Source organism: Coregonus lavaretus, assembly GCF_964263955.1.
Source record: "Coregonus lavaretus genome assembly, chromosome: 1".
Taxonomy (NCBI): domain Eukaryota; kingdom Metazoa; phylum Chordata; class Actinopteri; order Salmoniformes; family Salmonidae; genus Coregonus; species Coregonus lavaretus.
Genome location: NC_139988.1, coordinates 60381697 through 60408546, shown reverse-complemented (window position 1 = coordinate 60408546; position 26850 = coordinate 60381697). Strand labels below are relative to the sequence as shown.

Genomic DNA, 26850 nt, shown 5'->3' with positions numbered 1-26850 from the left:
GTGCTGGTCCTGGTGCCAACCGTTGAGTGTAAATTCCTGGCAACCTGGCAAGGACCATATGAGGTCATTGAACGCATGGGAGAAGTAAACTACAAGGTGAGGCAACCAGATAAAAGAAAAACCGAGCAGATTTATCATGTTAACCTTTTAAAGAAGTGGCACGCCAGAGAGGCGATGTTCAGCTGTCTACCCCCCACAGAGACCAAGGAACCGGCGCGAGAAGAGGTTCAGCTGGGTCCAAATCTGTCCCCACATCAACGACAGATGGCCCTGGAACTCGTGGAGCAGAACCAGGATGTCTTCTCCTCCCTTCCCGGTCACACAGAGGTGGTCCAACATGAGATCCGCACCATGCCTGGCCGAACGGTAAACCAGCGCCCGTACCGCGTGCCAGAGGCTCGTAAAGTGGTTATCAATCAATTTTTTTTATTTTATATAGCCCTTCTTACATCAGCTAATATCTCGAAGTGCTGTACAGAAACCCAGCCTAAAACCCCAAACAGCTAGTAATGCAGGTGTAGAAGCACGGTGGCTAGGAAAAACTCCCTAGAAAGGCGAAAACCTAGGAAGAAACCTAGAGAGGAACCAGGCTATGAGGGGTGGCCAGTCCTCTTCTGGCTGTGCCGGGTGGAGATTATAACAGAACCATGCCAAGATGTTCAAAAATGTTCATAAGTGACAAGCATGGTCAAATAATAATCAGGAATAAATCTCAGTTGGCTTTTCATAGCCGATCATTAAGAGTTGAAAACAGCAGGTCTGGGACAGGTAGGGGTTCCATAACCGCAGGCAGAACAGTTTAAACTGGAATAGCAGCAAGGCCAGGCGGACTGGGGACAGCAAGGAGTCACCACGGCCGGTAGTCCCGACGTATGGTCCTAGGGCTCAGGTCTCTCAGTTGGCTTTTCATAGCCGATCATTAAGAGTTGAAAACAGCAGGTCTGGGACAGGTAGGGGTTTCGTAGCCGCAGGCAGAACAGTTGAAACTGGAATAGCAGCAAGGCCAGGTTATACAGAAGGAGGTAAGGAAGATGCGGGAGTTGGGAGTAATCGAAGAGTCCCACAGTGCCTGGGCAAGTCCCATCGTACTAGTTCCCAAGCCAGACGGTTCAGTACGATTTTGTAATGACTATCGAAAGTTGAATGAAGTGTCTGAATTTGATGCATACCCAATGCCTCGTGTCGATGATTTAATAGACTCCTTGGGGCATGCTCGTTTCCTAACCACTCTTGATCTCACAAAAGGCTACTGGCAGGTGCCCCTGACCCCGGCGTCCAAGGAGAAGACAGCCTTTGCCACCCCGGAGGGGCTCTACCAGTATACCCGACTTCCGTTTGGTCTCCACGGGGCACCTGCCACGTTCCAACGCCTGATGGATCGAGTCCTTGCGCCCCACAAGAGGTACGCAGCGGCTTATTTGGATGATGTTGTTATACAAAGTCCGGATTGGGCCAGCCACATACCCCGGGTACAAGCGGTGCTGGATTCGCTCAGGGAAGCAGGGCTCACGGCAAACCCGAAGAAGTGCAAGCTGGCCTTCAGTGAGACAAACTACCTGGGGTACACCATTGGGCGGGGGTTGGTCAAACCACAGGAAGCCAAACTGCGGGCCATACAGGACTGGCCGCAGCCCATCACCAAGAAGCAAGTAAGGTCATTTTTGGGCCTCGCTGGCTACTATAGACGCTTTATTGCAGATTTTGCTACCATAGCTGCACCGTTGACGGAGCTGACGACCAAACGCCACTCACGAATGGTGAAGTGGAACCCTGCGGCGGAGGCGGCTTTCCTCAACCTGAAGCGAGCACTCTGCTCCAGTCTGATCCTGGTGGCACCAGACTTCAAGAAGGAATTCATTGTCCAAGCGGATGCTTCGGAGGTGGGTCTGGGTGCTGTCCTCACCCAGGCACATGACGGTGAAGAACATCCCATTCTCTACCTAAGCAGAAAGTTACTTCCAAGAGAGAAGAACTATTCAACGGTGGAGAAAGAATGTCTGGCTGTAGTCTGGGCCCTGGAGTCCCTTCGGTTCTATCTCCTGGGCCGACGTTTCATGGTGGTATCTGATCACGCCCCTCTGCAGTGGATGGCCAAGAACAAGGAATCAAACAGTAGAGTAACCAGATGGTTTTTGAGCTTGCAACCGTTTAACTTTTCTGTTGTCCACAGGGCTGGCAAGCACCACGGCAATGCGGACGCCCTCTCCCGGCGTGATGCCTTCTTCGCTGCCTTTACCCCGACGAGGACGTCGGTCCCGGGAGGGGGATGTGTGATGTCACGAGAGGCTGTGTCTTGGAGAGACGTTACATCCCCCTGAGGTGGCTGCAAACCCAGACAGCTATGGCTCCATCTGCTGGTATGGTCGGGAACTCCACCCCTCTATGGCCAATCTTCCCACGCAGCTGAAACAAATCAGGAGCTGATGAGCTGAAGGTTTTGGAAGGGAAGAGACACACTGAGGGAGTGTGTGGGGGGTGAAGAAACACAGTCTCCAACCTGGGCTCTCTGGAGGACAAGAGTGCTGCACGTCCACTTCCATGAGGAATATAAGGATTTGGAGATACTTACCTTTGGGAAATACTCACCTTTGGATATATGCACCTGTGGAAATACGTGAGAGACATTTGGAAGGACTTTTTGCTGGGTTGGCCACTAGCTGCAACGTGGACTACAGTAAGGCTGGGGAAAAGTTATCTGAGCGAGTGAGAATTATGATTTTGGATGTGGAAGAGACATCCCTGAACTGTTAACCCTTAAAGAGCCACAAGAGAACAGAATTTTGTTATATTTTCGTTAATTTCCCAAGACCTATAATAAAATCCTTGTTTTGTTTGAACCTTGTCTCCTTGCACTACTTGAGCAATCCCGCTGAAAGCTGTGTAGCCTCTCGTGACGTCACACAATGTAGAAAATAGTAAAAATAAAGAAAAACCCTTGAATGAGTAGGTGTGTCCAAACTTTTGACTGGTACTGTAGATACACACATATATAAATATATATACACTACCGGTCAAAAGTGGGAACTCCTTCAAGACTGTTGGAAAAGCATTCCAGGTGAAGCTGGTTGAGAGAATGCCAAGAGTGTGCAAAGCTGACATCAAGGCAAAGGGTGGCTATTTGAAGAATCTGAAATATAAAATATATTTTGATTTGTTTAACACTTTTTTGGTTACTACATTATTCCATATGTGTTATTTCATAGTTTTGATGTCTTCACTTTTATTCTACAATGTAGAAAATAGTAAAAATAAAAAACTGGAATGAGTAGGTGTTCTAAAACTTTTGACCGGTAGTGTACATATATACACATACATATACATATACCCCTCCCCTAATTGGAGTAAACTAATGAACAACAACACTTATGTTTCTACGTCCAGCTTATACATACTATTTACATTTTACGGAAACAAGCTATTTTACAATTGTTTGTTTTTAGACCTGTCCTTCCAGTTTGATTTCAATTTGCCATATATTTTTAACTGTGCTGTTTCACATAAGTTCTGAACCTATACCCATTTTACGGACACAGTATATTTTACATTAGTTATCTTGTTGTTATTAGTCCCACCCTTCAGCTCCATTCAACCTCTCCTATCTATCTCTTAACACCATCCATATTGGATTTATATTTGCCATATATTCTTCAACTGTGCTGTGACAAACGTTCTGAACCTTTCTATTCTCATAGTTTCTACAGATTGTAAATGAAAGATAAACATCTTTGTTAAGAGTATTATTATAATATTGATTGATTGACTATGACTTTTCAAATCACCCAGTAGTGCTATCTGCAGAGTTAGCTCCAGGTAAATGTTGGAATTCTTCAGCCATTCCTGGACCTGTGACCCAAAACAAGCTACATATGGACAGTACCAAAATAAATGATCTAATGACTCTGTCTCTTCGCAGCAAAGTCTGCAGAGCTGGGAAGGTTGTATCCCCCATATTTATAACATTCTATTGGTTGCAAGAATTTTGAATCTGGCGTCGTTTTGCGTATCAGTTCATAAACCATGCCATGGAATCAGTATATCGAAAATCTCTTCTGAACAATTTTGCAATTGACAGCTGTCAATATTTTGGTCCTTAAATTGAACTGGTATACTTTTTTTATTAATTACAATTTTATTTAACCAATTTTGGCCTTTAATGCAGGGCCGACAGACAAGTTCCTTACTTTTTCCCCCTTCCACTTGCCTCTTCCATTTTTGTGGTAATGCTGCAATTATTTGGTTGTAATTTTGGGTAGAGCAGACATTTCCATATATTTTTGTAAGCTGCATGTGTGACATAACTCCACCAGTCCTATTTATGATATCATTTACACATATTATACCTTTTCTAAAAAATGTATCGAAAAATAATGTTTTTTTATCAATTAGTATATTTGAGTTTAACCACATTATTGGTTGTATTATTTGTTCTGTCTTTTCTGATGGATTACACTGAAAATGCAACCAACTTTCTATGGCTTGTTTTAAAAAATAGCAATATTTCAGAGATTATTTCATTTTCAAATAATCGAAAGTGAGAGGTTGTAATTTGAATAAAGGGAAAAAGGCCATTCTTGCACATGGGGTGAACATTCTTACTAATTTGCTAGATAACCAGTTCGGATTTAAGTATAACTTTTGTATGACTGACGCCTTTAGTGAGAGGTCTAATGCTTTAATATTTAATCATTTCTGCCCTTAGAATTCATATTCAGGATAGAAATTGGTTCTTTTAATTTTGTCTGGCTTGCCATTCCAAACAAAATGAAATATTTTTTGCTCATATAATTAAAAAAACAGGTCAACTGGGATATGACTAAAGAGTTAATCAGGGTGATTTTTCCACAAATAGACAGGTATTTTCCTTTCCATGGTAGCAAGATTTTATCTATTTTTGCTAACTCTCTATTAAAATGTATTGGAGTGAGATAATTTCTTTCTTTCGGGATATGTAAACCGAGTATATCCACATCACCATCAGACCATTTTATTGGTAAACTACACAGTAATGTAAAAGTTGTATTTTTTTGTAATCCAATACATAATATAGTACATTTATCATAATTTGGTTGTAATCCAGAGAGGTTAGAAAAAGTATCGAGATCCTCTATGAGGCTGTGGGGAAATCCAAATTGTGGATTTAAAAGAATATATGAATCATCAGAGTACAATGACACCTTTATTTTTAAGCCCTGGATTTCTAACACCTCAATATTATTGTTGGATCTGATTTTAACAGCTAACATTTTGATGGCAATAATAATAGATATGCCAATAGTGGACAACCTTGTTTTACTCCTCTTGACAGTTTAAAACTTTCTGAGAAGTAGCAATTATTTACTATTTTACACCTAGGGTTACTATACATAACTAACCCATTTTATAAGAGATTCTCCAAAATTGAAATATTCCAGGCATTTATATATAAACTCCAGTCGTACTGTATCAAAAGCCTTTTCAAAGTCAGCTATGAATACCAGGCCTGGTTTCCCAAATTTTTCATAGTGTTCTATTGTTTCCAGTACTTGTATTATCTCCAATATATTGTCCATGTAAAAAACCTGTCTGATTAGGATTAATAATATCCGACAATACCTTTTTAATTCAATGCGCTATGCATTTTTCCTATTTTGTTGCCTTACAACCTGGAATTAAAATTGATTTTTTGGGCGCTTGTATATTTTGATTTACATAACATGCCTACCACTTTGAAGATGCAAAATATTTGTTCTTGTGAAACAAACAAGAAATAAGACAAAAAAAACTGAAAACTTGAGCGTGCATAACTATTCACCCCTGTGATGAGGTGGTGTTGAAGGAGTCAGGCGCAGGAGGGTAAATCACAGAATAACAGGCTTTAATCCGCAAAATACAGGTCTATGCAGAAATGCGTCAAACACACTCCAGGGCACAAAACAGGCGCACTGGAAAATACAAGGCACACGGGAAAATACTCCCATCGATAGAAAAAACACGAGCTCCACCGAGCTTCACTAACCTCCACAATAAACAATCACCCACACAGACAAGGAAGCAGAGGGAACACTTATACAATGACTAATGAGGGAATAAGGACCAGGTGTGTGTGATTGAAGACAAGACAAATGGATTGATGATAAATGGATCGGCAGTAGCTAGTAAGCCGGTGACGCCAAACTGCAAAACCTGCCCGAACAAGGAGGGGAGGCAGCCTCTGCAGAAGTTGTGACAGTACCCTCCCCTTGACGTGTGGCTCCAGCAGCGCGCTGACTCCGGCCTCGGGGATGGCCAGGAGGACGCGGAGCAGGGCGAGCCGGATGGCGACGGTGGAAATCCCGTAACATGGTGGGATCGAGGAAGTCGTGACAACCCCCCCAAAGTCAATACTTTGTAGAGCCACCTTTTGCAGCAATTACAGCTGCAAGTCTCTTGGGGTACAGTTTACATTTTTTTCATTTTAGTCTCTTATCCAGAGCGACTTAAAGTTAGTGAGTGCATACATTTTTTATTTTTTTTTATTTTTCATACTGGTCCCCCCGGGATGAATACTTGCAAAAGTATTCATCCCGCTTTGTGTTTTTCCTATTTTGTAGCAGTACAACCTGTAATTTTAATTGATTTTTATTTGGATTTCATGTAATGGACATACACAAAATAGTCAAAATTGGTGAAGTGAAATGATTTTTCTTTTGGCACATCTAGCCACTGGGATTTTGCCCATTCTTCAAGGCAAAACTGCTCCAGCTCCTTCAAGTTGGATGGGTTCCGCTGGTGTACAGCATTCTTTAAGTCATACCAGCGTCTGCTAAATTACTAAATGTAAATGTATACCACAGATTCTCAATTGGATTGAGGTCTGGGCTTTGACTAGGCCATTCCAAGACATTTAAATGTTTCCCCTTAAACTACTCAACTGTTGCTTTAGCAGTATGCTTAGGGTCATTGTCCTGCTGGAAGGTGAACCTCCGTCCCAGTCTCAAATCTCTGGAAGAATGAAACAGGTTTCCCTCAACAGTTTCCCTGTATTTAGCGCCATCCATCATTCCTTCAATTCTGACTAGTTTCCCAGTCCCTGCCGATGAAAAATATCCCCACAGCATGATGCTGCCACCACCGTGCTTCACTGTGATGGTGTTCTCTGGGTGATGAGAGGTGTTGGGTTTGCACCAGACATAGCATTTTCCTTGATGGCCAAAAAGCTCAATTTTAGTCTAATCTGACCAGAGTACCTTCTTCCATATGTTCGGGGAGTCTCCCACATGCCTTTTGGCGAACACCAAACGTGTTTTCTTATTTTTTTCTTTAAGCAATGGCTTCTGGCCATTCTTCCTTAAAGCCCAGCTCTGTGGAGTGTACGGCTTAAAGTGGTCCTATGGACAGATACTCCAATCTCTGCTGTGGAGCTTTGCAGCTCCTTCAGGGTTATCTTTGGTCTCTTTGTTGCCTCTCTGATTAATGCCCTCCTTGCCTGGTCCGTGAGTTTTGGTGGGCGGCCCTCTCTTGGCAGGTTTGTTGTGGTGCCATATTCTTTCCATTTTTTAATAATGGATTTAATGGTGCTCCGTGGGATGTTCAAAGTGTCTGATATTTTTTTAGAACCCAACCCTGATCTGTACTTCTCCACAACTTTGTCCCTCACCTGTTTGGAGAGCTTCTTGTTCTTCATGGTGCCACTTGCTTGGTGGTGCCCCTTGCTTAGTGGTGTTGCAGACTCTGGGGCCTTTCAGAACAGGTGTATATATACTGAGATCTTGTGACACTTAGATTGCACACAGGTGGACTTTATTTAACTAATTATGTGACTTCTGAAGGTAATTGGTTGAACCAGATCTTATTTAGGGGCTTCATAGCAAAGGGGGTGAATACATATGCACGCACCACTTTTCCGTTATTTATTTTTTTAGAATTTTTGGAAACAAGTACTTTTTTTCATTTCACTTCACCAATTTGGACTATTTTGTGTATGTTCATTACATGAAATCCAAATACAAATCAATTTAAATTACAGGTTGTAATGCAACAAAATAGGAAAAACGCCAAGGGGGATGAATACTTTTGCGAGGCACTGTAGCTTCGGTTGATAGAGATGGAGGAGACTGAAAGTACTTCCTCTTTCAAAATATATTTTGGTGAATCATGGGTGTCTCCGTCATTTGTAACAAGTTTCAGTAAAAAAAATTGGTAGCATTTCTATGTTGAAGATTTAAAAATAATTTGGTGCAGTTTTCCCCATATTCCATCCAGTTCGCTTTATTTTTATAATATATTACACTTGATGTTTCTTAAATAAGTTCCTCCATTATTAAAAATGTTTCCTCTAACTTATTCTGAGCCTCTATGGTAGTTTTATTTGCTATATATCTGTACTGTTAGTCCTTACATTTCCTTTGTTAATATGGACTCTTTTAACCTAAATTGCTTTTGTTTTAGAGATGAGTACTGAATTGCATGGCCACTAAAGGCACATTTAAAAGTGTTCCATACAATATGGGGATCTGCTGTACCTATGTTATGTCGGAAAAAGTCAGTTATAAATTATTCTGTCCTATAGTTAAAAACAAGTTATCATCCAATAGGCTTTGATTAAATTTCCAATATCCTCGCTCACGTGGAAATTCTGTAAGAGTAATATATATGCCAATTATTTGATGGTCCGACCACATTCTGTCCCCTATCAACACTTTTGTAACTTTTGGTGACAGAGAGAATGACATAAGAAAGTAGTCAAGACGACTAGCTTGATTGAGCCTCCACCATGTATATCTCACTAGGTCAGGATATATAAGCCTCCATATTCCCCGGGACCACCCATATACAAAAATGTATGCACGCATGACTGTAAGTCGCTTTGGATAAAAGCGTCTGCTAAATGGCATATTAATTAATTAATTAATTAATTAATATATCAGCTAGTTCCAATATATCCATGACATTTGTGATTTCCTTAAGTGCATGAGGGTGAAAGTTTGTAGTGTTATTTCCTTTACGGTCCAGAGAGGTATTTAAAACCATATTATAATCTCCCACCATAATAAATGAGTCTTGTATTGCTTGTAGGGTTGATAAAATATTATATATATTTTCAAAGAAGCGTGGATTATCATTTTTGGACCATATAGGTTAATGAGCCATATCTGTTTATGGTCCAATAACATATTTAAAATCATCCATCTACCTTGAGGATCTGTTTGGACAATTCAAATTACTGTACTTTTTTTTTCTTTTTTCGGGGGTAGATCAGCTTTAATATTGCAGATACGGTGGGGAGAATAAGTATTTGATACACTGCCGATTTTGCAGGTTTTCCTACTTACAAAGCATGTAGAGGTCTGTAATTTTTATCATAGGTACACTTCAACTGTGAGAGACGGAATCTAAAACAAAAATCCAGAAAATCACATTGTATGATTTTTAAGTAATTAATTTGCATTTTATTGCATGACATAAGTATTTGATCACCTACCAACCAGTAAGAATTCCGGCTCGCACAGACCTGTTAGTTTTTCTTTAAGAAGCCCTCCTGTTCTCCACTCATTACCTGTATTAACTGTACCTGTTTGAACTCGTTACCTGTATAAAAGACACCTGTCCACACACTCAATCAAACAGACTTCAACCTCTCCACAATGGCCAACACCAGAGAGCTGTGTAAGGACATCAGGGATAAAATTGTAGACCTGTACAAGGCTGGGATGGGCTACAGGACAATAGGCAAGCAGCTTGGTGAGAAGGCAACAACTGTTGGCGCAATTATTAGAAAATGGAAGAAGTTCAAGATGACGGTCAATCACCCTCGGTCTGGGGCTCCATGCAAGATCTCACCTCGTGGGGCATCAATGATCATGAGGAAGGTGAGGGATCAGCCCAGAACTACACGGCAGGACCTGGTCAATGACCTGAAGAGAGCTGGGACCACAGTCTCAAAGAAAAGCATTAGTAACACACTACGCCGTCATGGATTAAAATCCTGCAGCGCACCAAGGTCCCCCTGCTCAAGCCAGCGTATGTCCAGGCCCGTCTGAATTTTGCCAATGACCATCTGGATGATCCAGAGGAGGAATGGGAGAAGGGCATGTGGTCTGATGAGACAGAAATAGAGCTTTTTGGTCTAAACTCCACTCGCCGTGTTGGGAGGAAGAAGAAGGATGAGTACAACCCCAAGAACACCATCCCGACCGTGAAGCATGGAGGTGGAAACATCATTCTTTGGGGATGCTTTTCTGCAAAGGGGACAGGACGACTGCACCGTATTGAGGGGAGAATGGATGGGGCCATGTATCGCGAGATCTTGGCCAACAACCGCCTTCCCTCAGTAAGAGCATTGAAGATGGGTCGTGGCTGGGTCTTCCAGCATGACAACGACCCGAAACACACAGCCAGGGCAACTAAGGAGTGGCTCCGTAAGAAGCATCTCAAGGTCCTGGAGTGGCCTAACCAGTCTTCAGACCTGAACCCAATAGAAAATCTTTGGAGGGAGCTGAAAGTCCGTATTGCCCAGCGACAGCCCTGAAACCTGAAGGATCTGGAGAAGGTCTGTATGGAGGAGTGGGCCAAAATCCCTGCTGCAGTGTTTGCAAACCTGGTCAAGACCTACAGGAAATGTATGATCTCTATAATTGCAAACAAAGGTTTCTGTACCAAATATTAAGTTATGCTTTTCTGATGTATCAAATACTTATGTCATGCAATAAAATGCAAATGATTACTTAAAAATCATACAATATGATTTTCTGGATTTTACAATAATGAGATAGAAGTTTCAAATCTATTTATCAAAATATATGTTTGTAAACCCACCAAGACTCTTCCTAGAGCCTGCCGAACGGCCAAATTGAGCAATCGGGAGAGAAGGGCCTTGGTCAGGGAGGTGACCAAGAACCCAATGGTCACTCTGACAGAGCACTAGAGTTCCTCTGTGGAGATGGGAGAACCTTGCAGAAGGACAACCATCTCTGCAGCACTCCACCTATCAGGCCTTTATGGTAGAGTGGCCAGACGGAAGCCACTCCTCAGTAAAAGGCACATTAAAGCCCGCTTGGAGTTTGCCAAAAGGCACCTAAAGACAAGATTCTCTGGTCAGATCAAACCAAGATTGAACTGTTTGGCCTGAATGCAAAGCGTAACGTCTGGAGGAAACCTGGCACCATCCCTACGGTGAAGCATGGTGGTGGCAGCATCATGCTGTGGAGATGTTTTTCAGCGGCAGGGACTGGGAGACTAGTCAGGATCGAGGCAAAGATGAACAAAGCAAAGTAGAGATCCTTGATGAAAAAATGCTCCAGAGCACTCAGGACCTCATACTGGGGCGAAAGTTCACCTTCCAACAGGACAACGACCTTAAGCACACAGCCAAGACACCGCAGGAGTGGCTTCGGGACAAGTCTCTGAATGTCCTTGAGTGGCCCAGCCAGAGCCCGGACTTGAACCCGATCGAACATCTCTGGAGAGACCTGAAAATAGCTGTGCAGCAATGCTCCCCATCCAACCTGACAGAGTTTGAGAGGATCTGCACAGCTCCCCATCCAACCTGACAGAGTTTGAGAGGATCTGCAGAGAAGAATGGGAGAAATTCCCCAAATACAGGTATGCCAAGCTTGTAGCGTCATACTGAAGAAGACTTGAGGCTGTAGTCGCTGCCAAAGGTGCTTCAACAAAGTACTGAGTAAAGGGTCTGAATACTTATGTAAATGTCATATTTCTGTTTAGAAAAAATATATAAATTAGCAAAAAATTCTAAAAAACAGTTTTTGCTTTGTCATTATGGGGTATCGAGTGTAGATTGATGAGGAAAAACACGATTTAATCAATTTTAGAACAACACTGTAATGTAACAAAATCTGGAAAAAGTCAAGGGGTCTGAATACTTTCCGAATGCACTGTATATGGACTGAGTTAAGTTTACTTAGCTAGGAGACCCAGTGTGATTAATTTAGCCAATTAGCTAGTGATTGATACAGGCTAGAAATCAGGTGCAGGCTGTGGCACTGCAGGACCAGGGTGCCAGTGAGTAGAGGTGAAATAAGAGAACACATTGCAACATAATTTCAGCTTCTACTTTAGCAGGTGTCTTTACACAAAGATTGGCAAGATACCTGTTTTGTTTAGCAGCTAGCTAGCTAACTAGCTCGCTAGCCAGCCTAGTAGCTGCTAACTGGTTAGTTTTTAGCTGCGCATGCACTAATGCTGTCTGTCTAGTACAGCTAGCAAGTCAACTCGTATTAGCTCGTCTCGTAGCTTCAGGCTTCTAGTTGTTGGGCTACTAAAAATGTAATTTAATTGACCGGTACACAAATTAGCAAGCTAGCCTTAGCCTAGCTATTTTAGCTATAAAACAAACTGACTGTCCTGGAACAGCATTCAACAGATGGCTTGCTAGCAAATCAGTTATTGTAAAATATATGCGGTTAAAGAGAGATTTAGATAATTAACCCCAGATAAAGAAAGTCAACATGATAATAATAGCTAGCTAGCTTAGCTACACAAGCACAACAGGTTGTCAATATTTATCTTGAGCAATCAGATGGATTATGTCAGCAATTGCTCCTTGATTTGAGTGAAGATAGCAAGGAGTAGACCTAGTGGTGAGAGTTATTTACTTTAATAAGGACGAAGAGAGGCCAGTTCATCAGATTAAACTGCAAGAGATGTGTCCACTGAGGTACGGATGTCTGATGCTTGCTAAAACAAGCATCAGTCTCGCCCGTTGCCTCTCATCCAGAACTCTCAGCACCTGCGTCTTTTATCAACACTGTCCAGGATCCTGAACCTGTCAGAATACAGGTAAAACAGCTCAGTGCCAATTAGCCTCCACATATAAGCATTATAAATGTCATCATGAGCGGACATTTAAGAGCTTAGTATAGGCCTATATATATGAGCTGAGGCTGTTCAGCCCACGAATACCGCGAAGACGCATCAAACCATTTGGCGGTACCCTGTCCTATAGCTTACGGACAGTAAATCATTGGATCTATGAATTAGTTTCAATGCAATTTTGTTTAAGTATAGGCCTATAGCAATTTGCAACAAAAATACATTGTCACAAAATAGCTTTACATGATTTAGTCCATCCAACGATGAAATAGCCTATAGGCCTATGTGACCCATCGGTGGTGGGCATAGGCCTTAAATCAAAGTAGCATTTGAGTCCTGCCTCAAGCGGGCCAGATGCACAGTTGTCAATAGGCCTATGGACGCATTACCGCTTGACTGACACCACTGGTATAGAGACGGACACCATGGAATACTGCATAAACCCCCGTCCTCAATCATTAATTTCACTAAATGGATAGGCTATATTTTTGGCCTATTCAATAGTAGCTTTTTCGTATCGTAGGCTAATTGTCCAGTCAAAGTAGCCTATACTTCTACGAAACATTTCCCTGACAATCAAGGCTAGGCTACTGCAAAAATACCAATGTGTGAAATTGATGGGAAGTAATTTATCCGATGCCCCCCATCCAGCTATATGATGAGCTGCTCTGCGCCTCTGCATTGTAACGGCATAGTATCCTACATATTTAGATAAATAAACATTGTAAATCATAGCCTAATAGCATTGCCAACTTGGTTGTTGAGCTGTGAGACACTTTTCCCCGGGACTGTCACTGAAGGTGATGCAGTCCAGGAGAGACTGGACGGGTCAGGTCTTAAACGCTCGGTTGCACATCTGAGAGTTTCCAAGAACACATCATATTCTCATAGGTCCGTGGACAGAGCTCAGTTTTTATATCATACCTAATTATTGATGTAGGTCTATAGGCTCATCAGAAATGTCCAGATCCTGAAATCGGCAAAACTAGAAACTGTTCACCATTGGTCACGACCACTGTGTAGATCATTGGTCACTGCTTGCCTGCCCATGATAAAAAATACCTCTACAATGGAATATCGAATGACATTCATGCTTTCCTGTCAAATCTAGTGGTTGTTGTCTAAGCTCGTAGGCACTGAATCTTGTGGTGATGAGTTGCATGTTATTGAGCCTATCCACAATTATATAGACTACAGGTTAAAGTGCTTAAGGTTGTAAAAGTTGTGGAAGTGGCTGTCTTACTGACCTAGTCAAATTTGGACTGGGCACATAACCAACTACAATGAGTTCTTCTGTGGGTTTTATGGCGGCAGGTAGCCTAGCGGTTAGAGCGTTGGGCCAGTAAGCAAAAGGTTGCTGGTTTGAATCCCAAGCCAACTAGGTGAAAAATCTGCTGGTGTGCCCTTGAGCACTTCACCCTAATTGCTCCTGTTAGTTGCTCTGGATAAGAGCGTCTCCTAAAATACTATTGGGGATTTATTATTCTCCTAAATTGATGGGATGACTAACTTAGAAAGAATGCAGTCTTGACTGGGCTAATGTAGGCTGTGACACCTGGCAAGGCTGTGATTGATGTGAAGAGCTGTATTAGGGAGTAAAAGAAGATAAGGATTGTGTCTTCAAATGCTAGACTATAATAGTTCTTTGTGATCTGTGAGTCTTCCTTTGACTAGGAATGATGTCTAAGGGAGCTGGCTCTTCTCACTATGATAGGTTGTTATGATAATCTTGTGCCTGGCTGAAGTGTGTAACAAATGGCGCCGAAGAGATGAGACCAACCCCTGAATCAACGGATTGGCTGAGAAAGTTTAAACCACGCTCAAGTCTTTACTCTAATTGGCCAGCAGAGAAGTGGGAAACTTCCTCTGTCAGAGTATTTGAGTATTGAATCTAAAACAATGTGTTAGTTGTCTGGGGTGTTCTGCGAGACATCTCAGAGAGCCCGTATATACGAAACATCATATTTACCATTGAAGGTTTTTGCATTAATTAAAATAATTAGTATACCTTAGAAGTCGTGTTGACCTCTTTTGTTCCTAATACCAGATTTGAATTGACACAATTTCTAACAATACTAAAATGTAAATGGCGGACTACAACCCAAAAAGGTGTGTTGCCGCCACCAACTGGACGGGTTAAAAAAACAAGGTAAAAATAAAATCCATACATGATAGGGAAAACTAACTTAATCCATTCAAATAAAACATTTTACAAAACCAAAACTCCCACTTCATCCTTCCATCAAATCTCCATAACTCCCTTCTCAGGCTCTAGGGCCTGAGAGGGTGGTACGGCTTGTGACAATACTCCATGAAACTCCTCCACCTAGAAGTCTTTCAGTCCCAGGAACCGCTCCGCTGCATCTATAATATATTTGTAAGTCGCTCTGGATAAGAGCGTCTGCTAAATGACGTAAATGTAAATGTAAATAATGATATCTATTTTCCGAGACTTCCTCTCCACCTTGGCAGTGACATTAATCACCATAGCTATAAAGGCCACAAAGTCCACCTTCTTAACCTTTAAAATATCTGGGTCTTGCTGGTGAAAGGCAACCCCTGCAGTGAAGGCCTATCCACCACCATGGACTCTGCAGGAGCACCATTCGAACCCTCAACCCTTTTAACAGCTGCTGCATATGAAATGCTCTGAACAGCTCTGACAATATTCAAATTCTCCTTGATTCTACCGCTAATAGATTGAAGATCCACATCAGTGTCTGCTTCCGCCATATAATTAAAAACAATATATTTGAATAATCAAATCAATATTCAGTTTCTCGTTATTTAATATTTCCTTTAGACAATAAAAACTAAAAAAACAAAGCCGTTTGTGTTGTTTGATTTCAGATTCATATCAAATAAACAAGGAACGACCCTTAACTCGTTTTGTATCTTGTCTAATAGGAATCATTAATTGGCCAAAAAGTACACGGACCTTTAAAATATATCTAATGTCACTCTCTAACTGATAATGATGAAAGTTTGTTGTAGACGAAGTAGCTAACGGTTGAATTGTCACACGTTTTGAACGTCATGGCCGTGTGACGCCGAGGCACTTGTCGCGTTCAAAACAACTGGGAACTAGGAACTCGTAAAGCTCCGACCTCCAACTTCAGTGCGTTCAAAACAACTGGCAACTCGGGGAAAAAATAAATGTAAACGGTCATCCAACTCGGAATTCCGACTTGGGAACTCGGGCCTCTTTCTCTTTCTTTGACTTCATATTTTTCCGAGTTCCCATTTATTTTGAACGCGGCAACTGTGCTTCGGCATTACACGGCCATGACGTTCAAAACGTGCGACAGTTCAACCGTTAGCTACAACAAACTTTCGTCGTTGTCTGTTTGTAGTGTGAGAAAATCCTCGTTTGCAAACTAGCTACAATGTTGCAGCCTGAATTGATACAGCTTTTGACATCGAGTGATTTGGTCGACTCACGAATTGACGCGATTCCTAAATTGCAGGTTGGCTTTCGTCCGAGGAGTTTATTCAGTTCGGTCACGTCACAGGACAGGGAGGCGAATTTAACGTTCACCTTCATTCCACATCAGATACTGCTAAACAAGGACCACGAGTTTTTTGAGGTAATCTAGCTAGCTACTGCTGCTAAGTCTATAACTGCTAAAAGACTGAATGTAGCCTGTGTTTTTCACCAATTTTCTCTTTAGCATTTTGATGACTGCAGATAAGGAAATACAACCAGGTCTCAGAGCATTTCGTATTATTCTGTCCATTTAGTGTTACGTTTCGTATGGTATGTATTAAATTGTGGTAGTCCATCACTCATTGAGTATATGTTACAAATGACAATTCCTATTATATGGTACGAATTTTCAAAACGACAATATGTTAAGAATTTCCAAAACGTATGATATGTTACGAATTCTAGTTAGGTGGCTAGCTGGCTAACGTTAGCTAGGCTAGGGTTTAGGGTTAAGTTTAGGAGTTAAGTTAAACGGTTAGCTAAAAGAGTTAAGGTTAGAGGAAGGGTATCCATCTGTCTTATGTAACCATAGTTATTATATGCTATATAAGATGGGCTGTTCGGGGTAATAATGTACTTTTTTTACGTGTGGTAATATACCACCATTACCACCACCAGCAGTGGTATTCTCACATGCAGAGAAGCTACAGCAGTGTAGCTGACTGTAGTGTGTGTGTGTGTGTGTGTGTGTGTGTGTGTGTTAGGATGGGGACATACATAGACACCTGTACCTCCAGAACCTCTCTACCTGCCCAGCTTATGACTCAACTACAGCCAGGTAACAATATTATCATTACAATGATGATCGACAACAGATTTTACAGTATAACCCATTCACATGGTTATACAGTGGAGCATGGGAAAGAATGAATGAGTATGTGGCATAATGTTACAAATAGCTGATGACTGTTAAAGAGCAGTATTTTCAAATAAGTTTACTTAGTCAGGTGATAGAGGAGACTTGAGTCAGAGACACGGTCGAAGTAACAGCTTTGACACAGTAATCTGGGTACATGCAGTCACATTCACAAATGCAAGATGCTAAGACAAGTCACATTCAAGATATGATGGCTTCCTCAGTCTTGATTATTCAATGTCTTTCTGTCACAAAACACACGTTTATTGTCACAGTGTCTAGTTTCTGCTAAATGGCATTAGGCCTAATTGATACCAGATTTGGCATTGAAGTCTGAAGTCAATAGAAGTCATTAGAATAACCCTCATGTTGACTTTTCCGTCTTTCTCTCTTCCCCCTCCTTTTATTTCACTCAGGCCGTGTGAGTTCAGGTGTCATATATCTGGCTGTAGCCAGGTGTTCAGGACTGTGGAGGAGTATGAGCATCACTATAATACGCTCCACAGACATGTGTGTTCTTCCTGCCAGAGGTCGCTGCCCTCCGCTCGCCTGCTCGACATCCACATCCAGGAGTGGCACGACTCGCTCTTCAGCATCCTGGTTGAAAGGCAGGACATGGTAGCTAACATACATGCACACAAACGCACGCACACTCATTATGTTGCTCACTCTGGCCTTGACCTGGACCAACCTCTGCACACTGTTTCTCACTCACTCTCTCTCTCTCTCTCTTTCCCCCCCAAGTATCAGTGTCTAGTGGAGGGGTGTGGTTTGAAGTTCAGAACCAGAGAACAGAGGAAAGACCATATGATCAAGATCCATAAGTACCCTTCTGACTTCAGGTTCGACAAGGGAAAGAGGATCAAGAAGATCAAAATGTAAACACAAATTCACTAAGGGTTGTTCTCACTGTGTCCAACAGGTGGTGGAAGCGTGTCAGAATGAGTCATCACTCAGCATTCAGAACTGGGTAGAATCTGTGAATGAAGTATGTGTGTGTGTATGCATGCGTGTAGAGGATAAAAAAATTCCCCTCTGTCTTACAGAGCGAAGAAGAATCTGCCGCAGGAAGGCACAAGTATGGCAATGTCCATGAGTGTGAGGGAACCTGACAAACCAGAGGAAGAGGAATCTATGGAGCTAAATCACTCTCTGGAACCAGGTATCCTGGACCCTGCAGCTAACCCAATTAACACAGTAGAGCTGTCCACAGAGCATGCTACTGCCCCAATCCTCTCTGTCACCATCCAGCCCACCACAAACCAACAGAGACCACAGCACAACAGAGAAAGACACTCCTACAGGTCAGTATTCACTTCAAATCTCAAATGGCACACTATTCCCTACATGGTGCACTACATTGGCCAGAGCACTATGTGATTCTAATGTATTTCCCTTAGAACTACAGCCGGTGTGCAATGACCCTGAATGCATACATGAATATAGAATAATATATTTCAAGTGGGACTGGTGAACTGCAATGCTTTTACATAGTCTATGCAAAATGAAAGTCCCACAACATTGGGAGGCATATAGCTGGATCTACACAACCGCTGTCATGGGACACGGTAGTGCACTTCTCAGGAACGGACTGTATATGTTTAGTGGACTGTGTTCTGTTCCTCCAGGGTTCCTAGGACGGTGTGTTTCGGCCAGGGTTCTGTCCAAGGGTTCAGAGGTCGTGGCAGGAGGATTTAGAGAATCTTTGAAGGTGATGAGTCTCAGACAGGATGTGACCCTTACATCAGTCTGGTCTGGCGTGTGTTTTAAAAATATTTTCGACAATAAATCATGTTTGTTAAGCTCATGATAATGTGTCAAATGTTATAGCACAGGTGATACTTTGTTATGAAATAGCAAGTGTTCTTCTGAGAACTAACTTTTCTTCCTGGCACAGATTTTGTTGATGGCAGTAAAAGATGGCTGTGAATGAAATGTTTCCCCCCCCCCCTACTAAACTTGTGCACTGACTGTAAGTCGCTCTGGATAAGTCATTTGTCTAATAGGCATATAAAGGCGCTTCAATTGGCAGTCACCATACCCTAGCTAGCTCAACACCAATTTAAAATAAGCTACTAAAATCATTCCAATCCCGATTGAAAAGGCAAAAGTGATTAGCGTTATTAGAGGCTTGCTTTAGGACCATGCCGACAGGCAGGCTGTTGAACGGTAGTAGTGAGCATGTTTTAGGACCATGCGGACACCTCGGAGTGGGTGGGAAGGCTGTATATCTGGCTGGCTGGCTTTAGGACTATGGAGGCAGCTGCAGTGAACATCAACTTTTCTCTCAAAACAGTGCAGAGGTGGAAGATGTCAGTAGATGTCTTGGTAACTGCTGTTTGACTTATCATGAAACTAAACTACAGTTTTTAATCCCGGTGCTGAGCTATTGCATAGCAGCTACTTGCTTTATGACATGTTTGTAGAATGTTAAGTCCCCTATCGACTGAGGTGAAGGAAGCTACAGCAGCCAAAGTAGTGGCTGGAGTAAATGTAGCTTGTTTTTGTTCTCCAAATAGTATTTTAGAGTTTTTAAATTGTATAGAAATGCGGTAAATGATCTTCAACTTTATAAAAATACACTTGAAGCTCACCCTAGGTTTAGCTGAAATGACGCCCCAATCCTACATTAGTCTCGGAAATAGGCAACCCAGGAGACTAGGCCTACATTTGCCCCATTTCGCCATTCTCCCATATGATGGTGCAGCAAGAGCAGCAACCATTGACTTATGACTAAATATCAGCAGCAACATGTTGCAGATGAAGTATCGAAAACCAGACCCTAGGCAACAGTAGCTAAGTTTCCATTAATTTGTCCAGTAATTGTTTTTTTTGTCGACATTTAGAAAGTTTGCATAGAAAACAGATTTGACAATTGCCTGCTATGGTGCGTTTCCAATTAACAATCATTTAGGCAAATTGCGCATTTAATAAATTGGAGACAGCCTGTATGCCCTCCCACCTACCTGTGTCTCAGGCAGCATGGGATAGAATGCAAGAATTGACTAATATTTGCCATATTCTAATAATTCTCATGTGCCAACATATCGCCACGGTCCGTGTCATTCTTGAAAGTCAGGATAAGAATCCTGAAGAAAAAAAATGAAGATATATATATATATATATTAGTTGAAAAATTGATTTAGTAGGCATTTAGAATTAAATGTGGAGTGGAGCTTCATAGTTACGCGTTAACATCACGTGCCCCTTGTACCAATCTTAATTTATTTGAAGAACACAGTTTCCATCATTTGTCGTGATAGAGAAAGTTAGACAAAAGAAAAATCCACCCGTCGAACGGATAGAAATGTTGTAGATCTTAAGAAAACGTCTCCTATATCTGCTGTTTCCATTACACATTATTACATAATTTCTATTACACATTATTACACAATAAAAAAGATTCTAAGTTGCTTTTGTAGAATAAACCTGGGTCAATGGTAACCTGCCTAGTGACTAGAGTTTCAATGACTGGTGGTTCTGGCGACTTAAAAAAGGGGGGGGGGGATTCCGGGGTGGGTTGTCTTCAGACAGACAACGCAGGAGACCAAAATAAGAAATGAATTGCACTCTAATACCATCAAGACCCATGTGTTACCCCATTGACTGTTCGATAGCCAATGGGCTCTCAGCAACACTTCCACCGCCGTGTCCGAGGAGAAGCAGTCTGCTGGCCGCATCCAACGTGGGAAAGTAGCTAGCTAGTACTGATTGACTGACAGATAGCGAGCTAAATACCATGTCACGGGGGGCCAGTATGAAAAATAGTGGATAAGAGCGTCTGCTAAATGACTAAAATGTAATGTAAATGTAAAATATGTAAACTCAGCAGACTAGCCAATGAATTAGATAGGATTATGAGTAGTAATCCAGGTTTTCAGATACAAAAACTGGTCATGCTGATGGACTAGCTCTCTCCCCACTTTGTCTGTATATTTGCATTGTGTCCTGCTACCATGTCCCCCATGGCAAGGGGTTGTTAACAATTATGTGAATTATGTGCATCCGGAAAGTATTCAGACCCCTTCACTTTTTCCACATTTTGTTACATTACAGCCTTATTCTAAAATGGATCAAATTAATTTTTTCCCTCATCAATCTACACACAATACCCCATAATGACAAAACGAAAACAGGTTTTTAGACATTTTTGCAGATGTATTAAAAATAAAATACAGAAACCTTATTTACATAAGTATTCAGACCCTTTGCTATGAGTCACAATTGAGCTCAGGTGCATCCTGTTTCCATTGATCATCCTTGACATGTTTCTGCAACTTGATTGGAGTCCACTCGGTAAATTCAATTGATTGGACATGATTTGGAAAGGCACACACCTGTCTATACTCCACAAATTTCTTGTTAACAAACTATAGTTTTGGCAAGTCGGTTAGGACATCTACTTTGTGCATGACACAAGTAATTTTTCCAACAATTGTTTACAGACAGATTATTTCACTTATAATTCACTGTATCACAATTCCAGTGGGTCAGAAGTTTACATTCACTAAGCTGACTGTGCCTTTAAACAGCTTGGAAAATTCCAGAAAATGATGCCATGGCTTTAGAAGCTTCTGATAGGCTAATTGACATCATTTGAGTCAATTGGAGGTGTACCTGTGGATGTATTTTAAGGCCTACCTTCAAACTCAGTGCCTCTTTGCTTGACATCATGGGAAACTCAAAGAACTCAGCCAAGACCTCAGAAAAACAATTATAGACCTCCACAAGTCTGGTTCATCCTTGGGAGCAATTTCCAAATGCCTGAAGGTACCACGTTCATCTGTACAAACAATAGTACGCAAGTATAAACACCATGGGACCACGCAGCCGTCACACCGCTCAGGAAGGAGACGAGTTCTGTCTCCTAGAGATAAACGTACTTTGGTGCGAAAAGTGAAAATCAAGCCCAGAACAACAGCAAAGGACCTTGTGAAGATGCTGGAGGAAACAGGTACAAAAGTATCTATATCCACAGTAAAACAAGTCCTATATCGACATAACCTGAAAGGCCACTCAGCAAGGAAGAAGCCACTGCTCCAAAACCGCCATAAAAAAGCCAGACTACGGTTTGCAACTGCACATGGGAACAAAGATCTTACTTTTTGGAGAAATGTCCTCTGGTCTGATGAAACAAAAATAGAACTGTTTGGCCATAATGACCATCGTTATGTTTGGAGGAAAAAGGGGGTACTTGCAAGCCGAAGAACACCATCCCAACTGTGAAGCACGGGGGTGGCAGCATGATGCTGTGGGGGTGCTTTGCTGCAGGAGGGACTGGTGCACTTCACAAAATAGATGGCATCATGAGGAAGGAAAATTATGTGGATATATTGAAACAACATCTCAAGACATCAGTCAGGAAGTTAAAGCTTGGTCGCAAATGGGTCTTCCAAATGGACAATGACTCCAAGCATACTTCCAAAGTTGTGGCAAATGGCTTAAGGACAACAAAGTCAAGGTATTGGAGTTCACAAAGCCTTGCCTCAATCCTATAGAACATTTGTGGGCAGAACTGAAAAAGCGTGTGCGAGCAAGGAGGCCTACAAACCTGATTCAGTGACAAGGATTGAAAAGGATTTGTCAGTAGATTGTCGACATGATTCATGATGATGAGTGCTTGTCTAGCTTGCTACTTAAGATTGTGAAAAGATTATGATGACATGATCTGTCCAATCAAAGCTACAATAGGTTTAAGTGATTTGATGTAATTTTATCTGTGGCCAATGACCTTGAGTCTTGTTGGATGGGCACTTCTAATGTAAATCTATGGCAGCACCCAAGTGGGCTTGAACTGCCTAGCTCCCCCTGTAGATTCAGCAGTGACGTAGTGTCCCCATGACTGAAAGAACACTGAGCCAATCACGGCGCAACTAGTCACGATTACCAACGCCTATGCTCTGTATTTTTGCGGGATGCTCATCCATCAAAGAAAGCACTGAGCTAGGCTGAAACAACTGCATTTTGGAATTGCCGTACTCAAGAAAGAGACCATGTTTGTATGCAGCTTTATTAACTGAAGGATTATTTTCTTTTACATTATTTGCAAATTGATATGTGACACAAATTAATGCCAAAATAACATGCAAAACAGACACAAAAACAAACAAACAAACATTGACACAAATATATACAGTACCAGTCAAAAGTTTGGACAAACCTACTCATTTCATGGTTTTTCTTTATTTTTACTATTTTCTACATTGTAGAATAATAGTGAAGACATCAAAACTATGAAATAACACATATGGAATCATGGAGTAACCAAAAAAGTGTTAAACAAATATTTTATGTTTGAGATTCTTCAAAGTAGCCACCCTTTGCCTTGATGACAGCTTTGCACACTCTTGACATTCTCTCAACCAGCTTCTGGCGGATGGCAGAAGAACGCTACCTGCCCAAATGCACAGTGCCAACTGTACAGTTTGGTGGAGGAGGAATAATGGTCTGTGGATGTTTTTCATGGTTCGGGCTAGGCCCCTTAGTTCCAGTGAAGGGAAATCTTAACGCTACAGCATACAATTACATTCTAGATGATTCTGTGCTTCCAACTTTGTGGCAACAGTTTGGGGAAGGCCCTTTCCTGTTTCAGCATGACAATGCCCCCGTGCACAAAGCAATGTCCATACAGAAATTGTTTTTTCGAGATCAGTGTGGAAGAACTTGACTGGCCTGAACAGAGCCCTGACCTCAACCCCATCAAACACCTTTGGGATGAATTGGAACTCCGACTCCACGCCTAATTGGCCAACATCAGTGCCCGACCTCACTAATGCTCTTGTGGCTGAATGGAAGCATGTCCCCGCAGCAATGTTCTAACATCTAATGGAAAGCCTTCCCAGAAGAGTGGATGTAGTTATAGCAGCAACGGGGGGACAAAGTCCATATTAATGCACATGATTTTGGAATGAGATGTTCGATGAGCAGGTGTCCACATACTTTTGGTAATGTAGTGTATACAGTGCATTCGGAAAGTATTCAGACCCCTTGACATTTTCCACGTTTTGTTACGTTACAGCCTTATTCAAAAATTGATTAAATACTTTTTCCCCCCTGATTAATCTACACACAATACCCCATAATGACAAAGCAAAAACAGGTTTTTTGAAAATGTTGCAAATGTATTCAAATTAAAAACTGATATCACATTTACATAAGTATTCAGACCCTTAACTCAGTACTTTGTTGAAGCACCTTTGGCAGCGATTACATCCTTGAGTCTTCATGGGTATGACGCTACAAGCTTGGCACACTTGGATTTGGGGAGTTTCTCCCATTCTTCTCTGCAGATCCTCTCAAGCTCTGTCAGGGTGGATGGGGAACGCTGCACAGCTATTTTCAGGTCTCTCCAGAGATGTTCGATCGTGTTCATGTCCGGGCTCTGGCTGGATATATACAAAGAAATGTAAATTGAAAAAAGGTAAAATGAAACGAAGTGCAGCTAGTTTGCAGTCTTTCCAGCTTCAGTTTGAAGTGATTGTGTTAGCTGTGTTGTTGGCTAGCTCCTGTGAACCACCGTGTCCTGACGAGTGAGCACATTTTCTATGCCAGGCGAAATCGCGCCTCATTAACTCATTGTTATGGATGTTACCAAATAAATGTCTCTAGAAAACAGCTTAAACAAATGCAGCTACTTTTCTGTTATTCTATCTGCACTTTTTGACGTGACTGTAAGTTAGCCGTAGTTGGCTAGCTAGCAAGGAAGGGATAAGAACGTTGTCAGCCAGTATGGCAATGGAACATTTAGAATGAACGACTGGGTTGCGTCCATAGATACAGAACAAAAAGACTGAACGACTGGGTCGCATCTGGCAACTGAACCGATAGAACGACCAGCCGGCTTGGGTAGCAACCCTAGATTTATGTCTGGACTATATCTTGTGGAAGGATGAAATAGTATGAATAAATTAATCAAAATAACTTTAATGAAAATATGTCAATCATTATTTGAATATGATGGTAACCCTTGTATGAAAGTGATGATGCTGTCGAAGCCGGTGTTTGGGGGATATATTGGCACGGTTTGCCGGCCCTCGACTTCGTCTCTGGCCTAACAACACCTGTGCCAATATATCCTCCAAACACCGGCTTCTCAAGCATTATCACTTAATTAACCACTTTATCCTTTAGAGAGAATTCTGATGTGATCAACCCATACATTTGTAAGATTAAAGTTATAAATTAAATTATGCTCATGCTTGTCTGACTCAACAAATAATGCTATTGTTTGTATAACTTTGCTGGCCAGATTTCCCAGGAATGTAACAGCCTTTGAATAAAACAATTATGTTTGTATTAACACTCCAGACCATCTTGCAAGGCAGACTGAAACAGCATTGACCTTCCATACCAAACTGTCTCTACTTCTCTTAGTCTCCCAGAGTACACCTGATATTACCAAGGTACGGCTGCGTCAAGTCGTGGTTGTGTGATTGCGTTGTGTTAAACAGAAAATATAATATAACTGTCTCCCGAGGTGCACATATAGAGCAAGCTAGAGCACAGTCCTCTTAGTCCTGAATAATTTACTTGCAGACGCAACATTTTCTTAATGTTTCCGTGTAGCGAAACAAAATGTAAGCTCGCGGGATCAGGATGGTTCGTACGAGGCTAGTGATGACATCCAGCAGGCATTGAAACCAACGTCTATGGTTGAAACCAATGATTTATATATAAACTAGATAACTGACGCGGGCGCTGTTTTGAAGCCACCGCACCTCCATCTTGCCACTCCCCCACCGTTGTAAAATATATTTTGGAAGCTATAGAAATGCATTTATTAATGTCTACATTTATTTTTGCCACGTTTATTCTATTACAGACACCTCAATGCATACTTTGAGATTATATTATATGAGCAAAAAAATAAAATAAAAAAATAAACATTTTCCTTAAAGTATAATTTTTAGAAAGTTATTTTACTGTCCCCACTAAAACATAAAAAATGCTTAAATACATGTAATTTCGTCCTTGAAATATTTAGTTGAAATACTGTATAATTGCACTCATTCCTATGGAGAACTGCTCCTACTGGGGACTGCCAATATAGCCGACCGGTTGCTTCAAAGCCTTTCATTGGCCAATACATAGAATCAGGAATCCAGGGTTTATATACACCATTGGTTGAAATGTATCGCTGTCAAACTGGGAAAGACTCAACGAGTCAAAGCCATCACTGGAGTGGGTGAGAGTAAACCATATAATACTAAATATATAGTAAAACTGTGTATTTACATAGTAAATTATATGTACATCTTAATTTACATAATAATACAAAGTAATAGTACAGTTATTACAACTATTACAGGGTCAGGTCTTAGCATTAAGACCAAACTCTTTATACTTGCCTTATTAAAGACTCTTGTTAACTAATGATGTCTACGTAATCTCTGTGATCCCTAGGTAGCATCACCATCACAGTGCCTAACTACACAGCAGCAGCCTATGACTTCATCAGAGCTTTCAGAAAGAGAGAGCTGGTACGTGTCATGCTGGACTGACCACACCACAGTCTGACCACAACACATACTGACCACAACCACAAGACAGATGATTGGTCTGGCAGACACACACCCTAGTCTCAGACTCAGAGGTCTGGTCTCTCACCATAGAACTCTACCTAACAGAGACCTTGTTGGGAACAATAGTTCAGGTATTCTCTACACTAGACTGGTTTCTAGTCTCTGCTTTCTAGTCTCACCCAACACAGAGCACCTGA

The 26850-nt window shown here is 41.6% G+C and overlaps 1 protein-coding gene across 3 annotated transcripts; it reads left to right on the top strand.

Annotated features, from left to right (window-relative positions):
* The first annotated feature begins 16068 nt into the window (after positions 1-16068).
* On the top strand, positions 16069-26634 carry znf511 (zinc finger protein 511). Of its 3 annotated transcripts, none has more exons than XM_084169792.1 (6): positions 16069-16376; positions 16981-17054; positions 17549-17750; positions 17877-18010; positions 18179-18436; positions 18761-18939. In XM_084169792.1, the coding sequence occupies exons 1-6, from the start codon at positions 16176-16178 to the stop codon at positions 18828-18830; spliced, it is 939 nt and encodes a 312-aa protein (XP_084025918.1). In that variant the 5' UTR covers positions 16069-16175; the 3' UTR covers positions 18831-18939. The 3 variants fall into 3 exon arrangements, with proteins under 3 accessions (XP_084025918.1, XP_084025917.1, XP_084025916.1); XM_084169791.1 differs by adding an exon at positions 26535-26634 and having other exon boundaries at positions 16103-16376; positions 17549-18010; positions 18761-18843; XM_084169790.1 differs by having other exon boundaries at positions 16103-16376; positions 17549-18010.
* The last annotated feature ends 216 nt before the right edge of the window (positions 26635-26850 follow it).

Bases quoted from the DNA above. Each gene is read 5' to 3' on its own strand.
- znf511 (XM_084169791.1), top strand. From the start codon at position 16,176: ATGTTGCAGCCTGAATTGATACAGCTTTTGACATCGAGTGATTTGGTC. The intron at 17,055-17,548 runs GTAACAATATTA...TATTTCACTCAG, and splicing joins TATGACTCAACTACAGCCAG to GCCGTGTGAGTTCAGGTGTC. The intron at 18,011-18,178 runs GTAAACACAAAT...TCTGTCTTACAG, and splicing joins AGGATCAAGAAGATCAAAAT to AGCGAAGAAGAATCTGCCGC.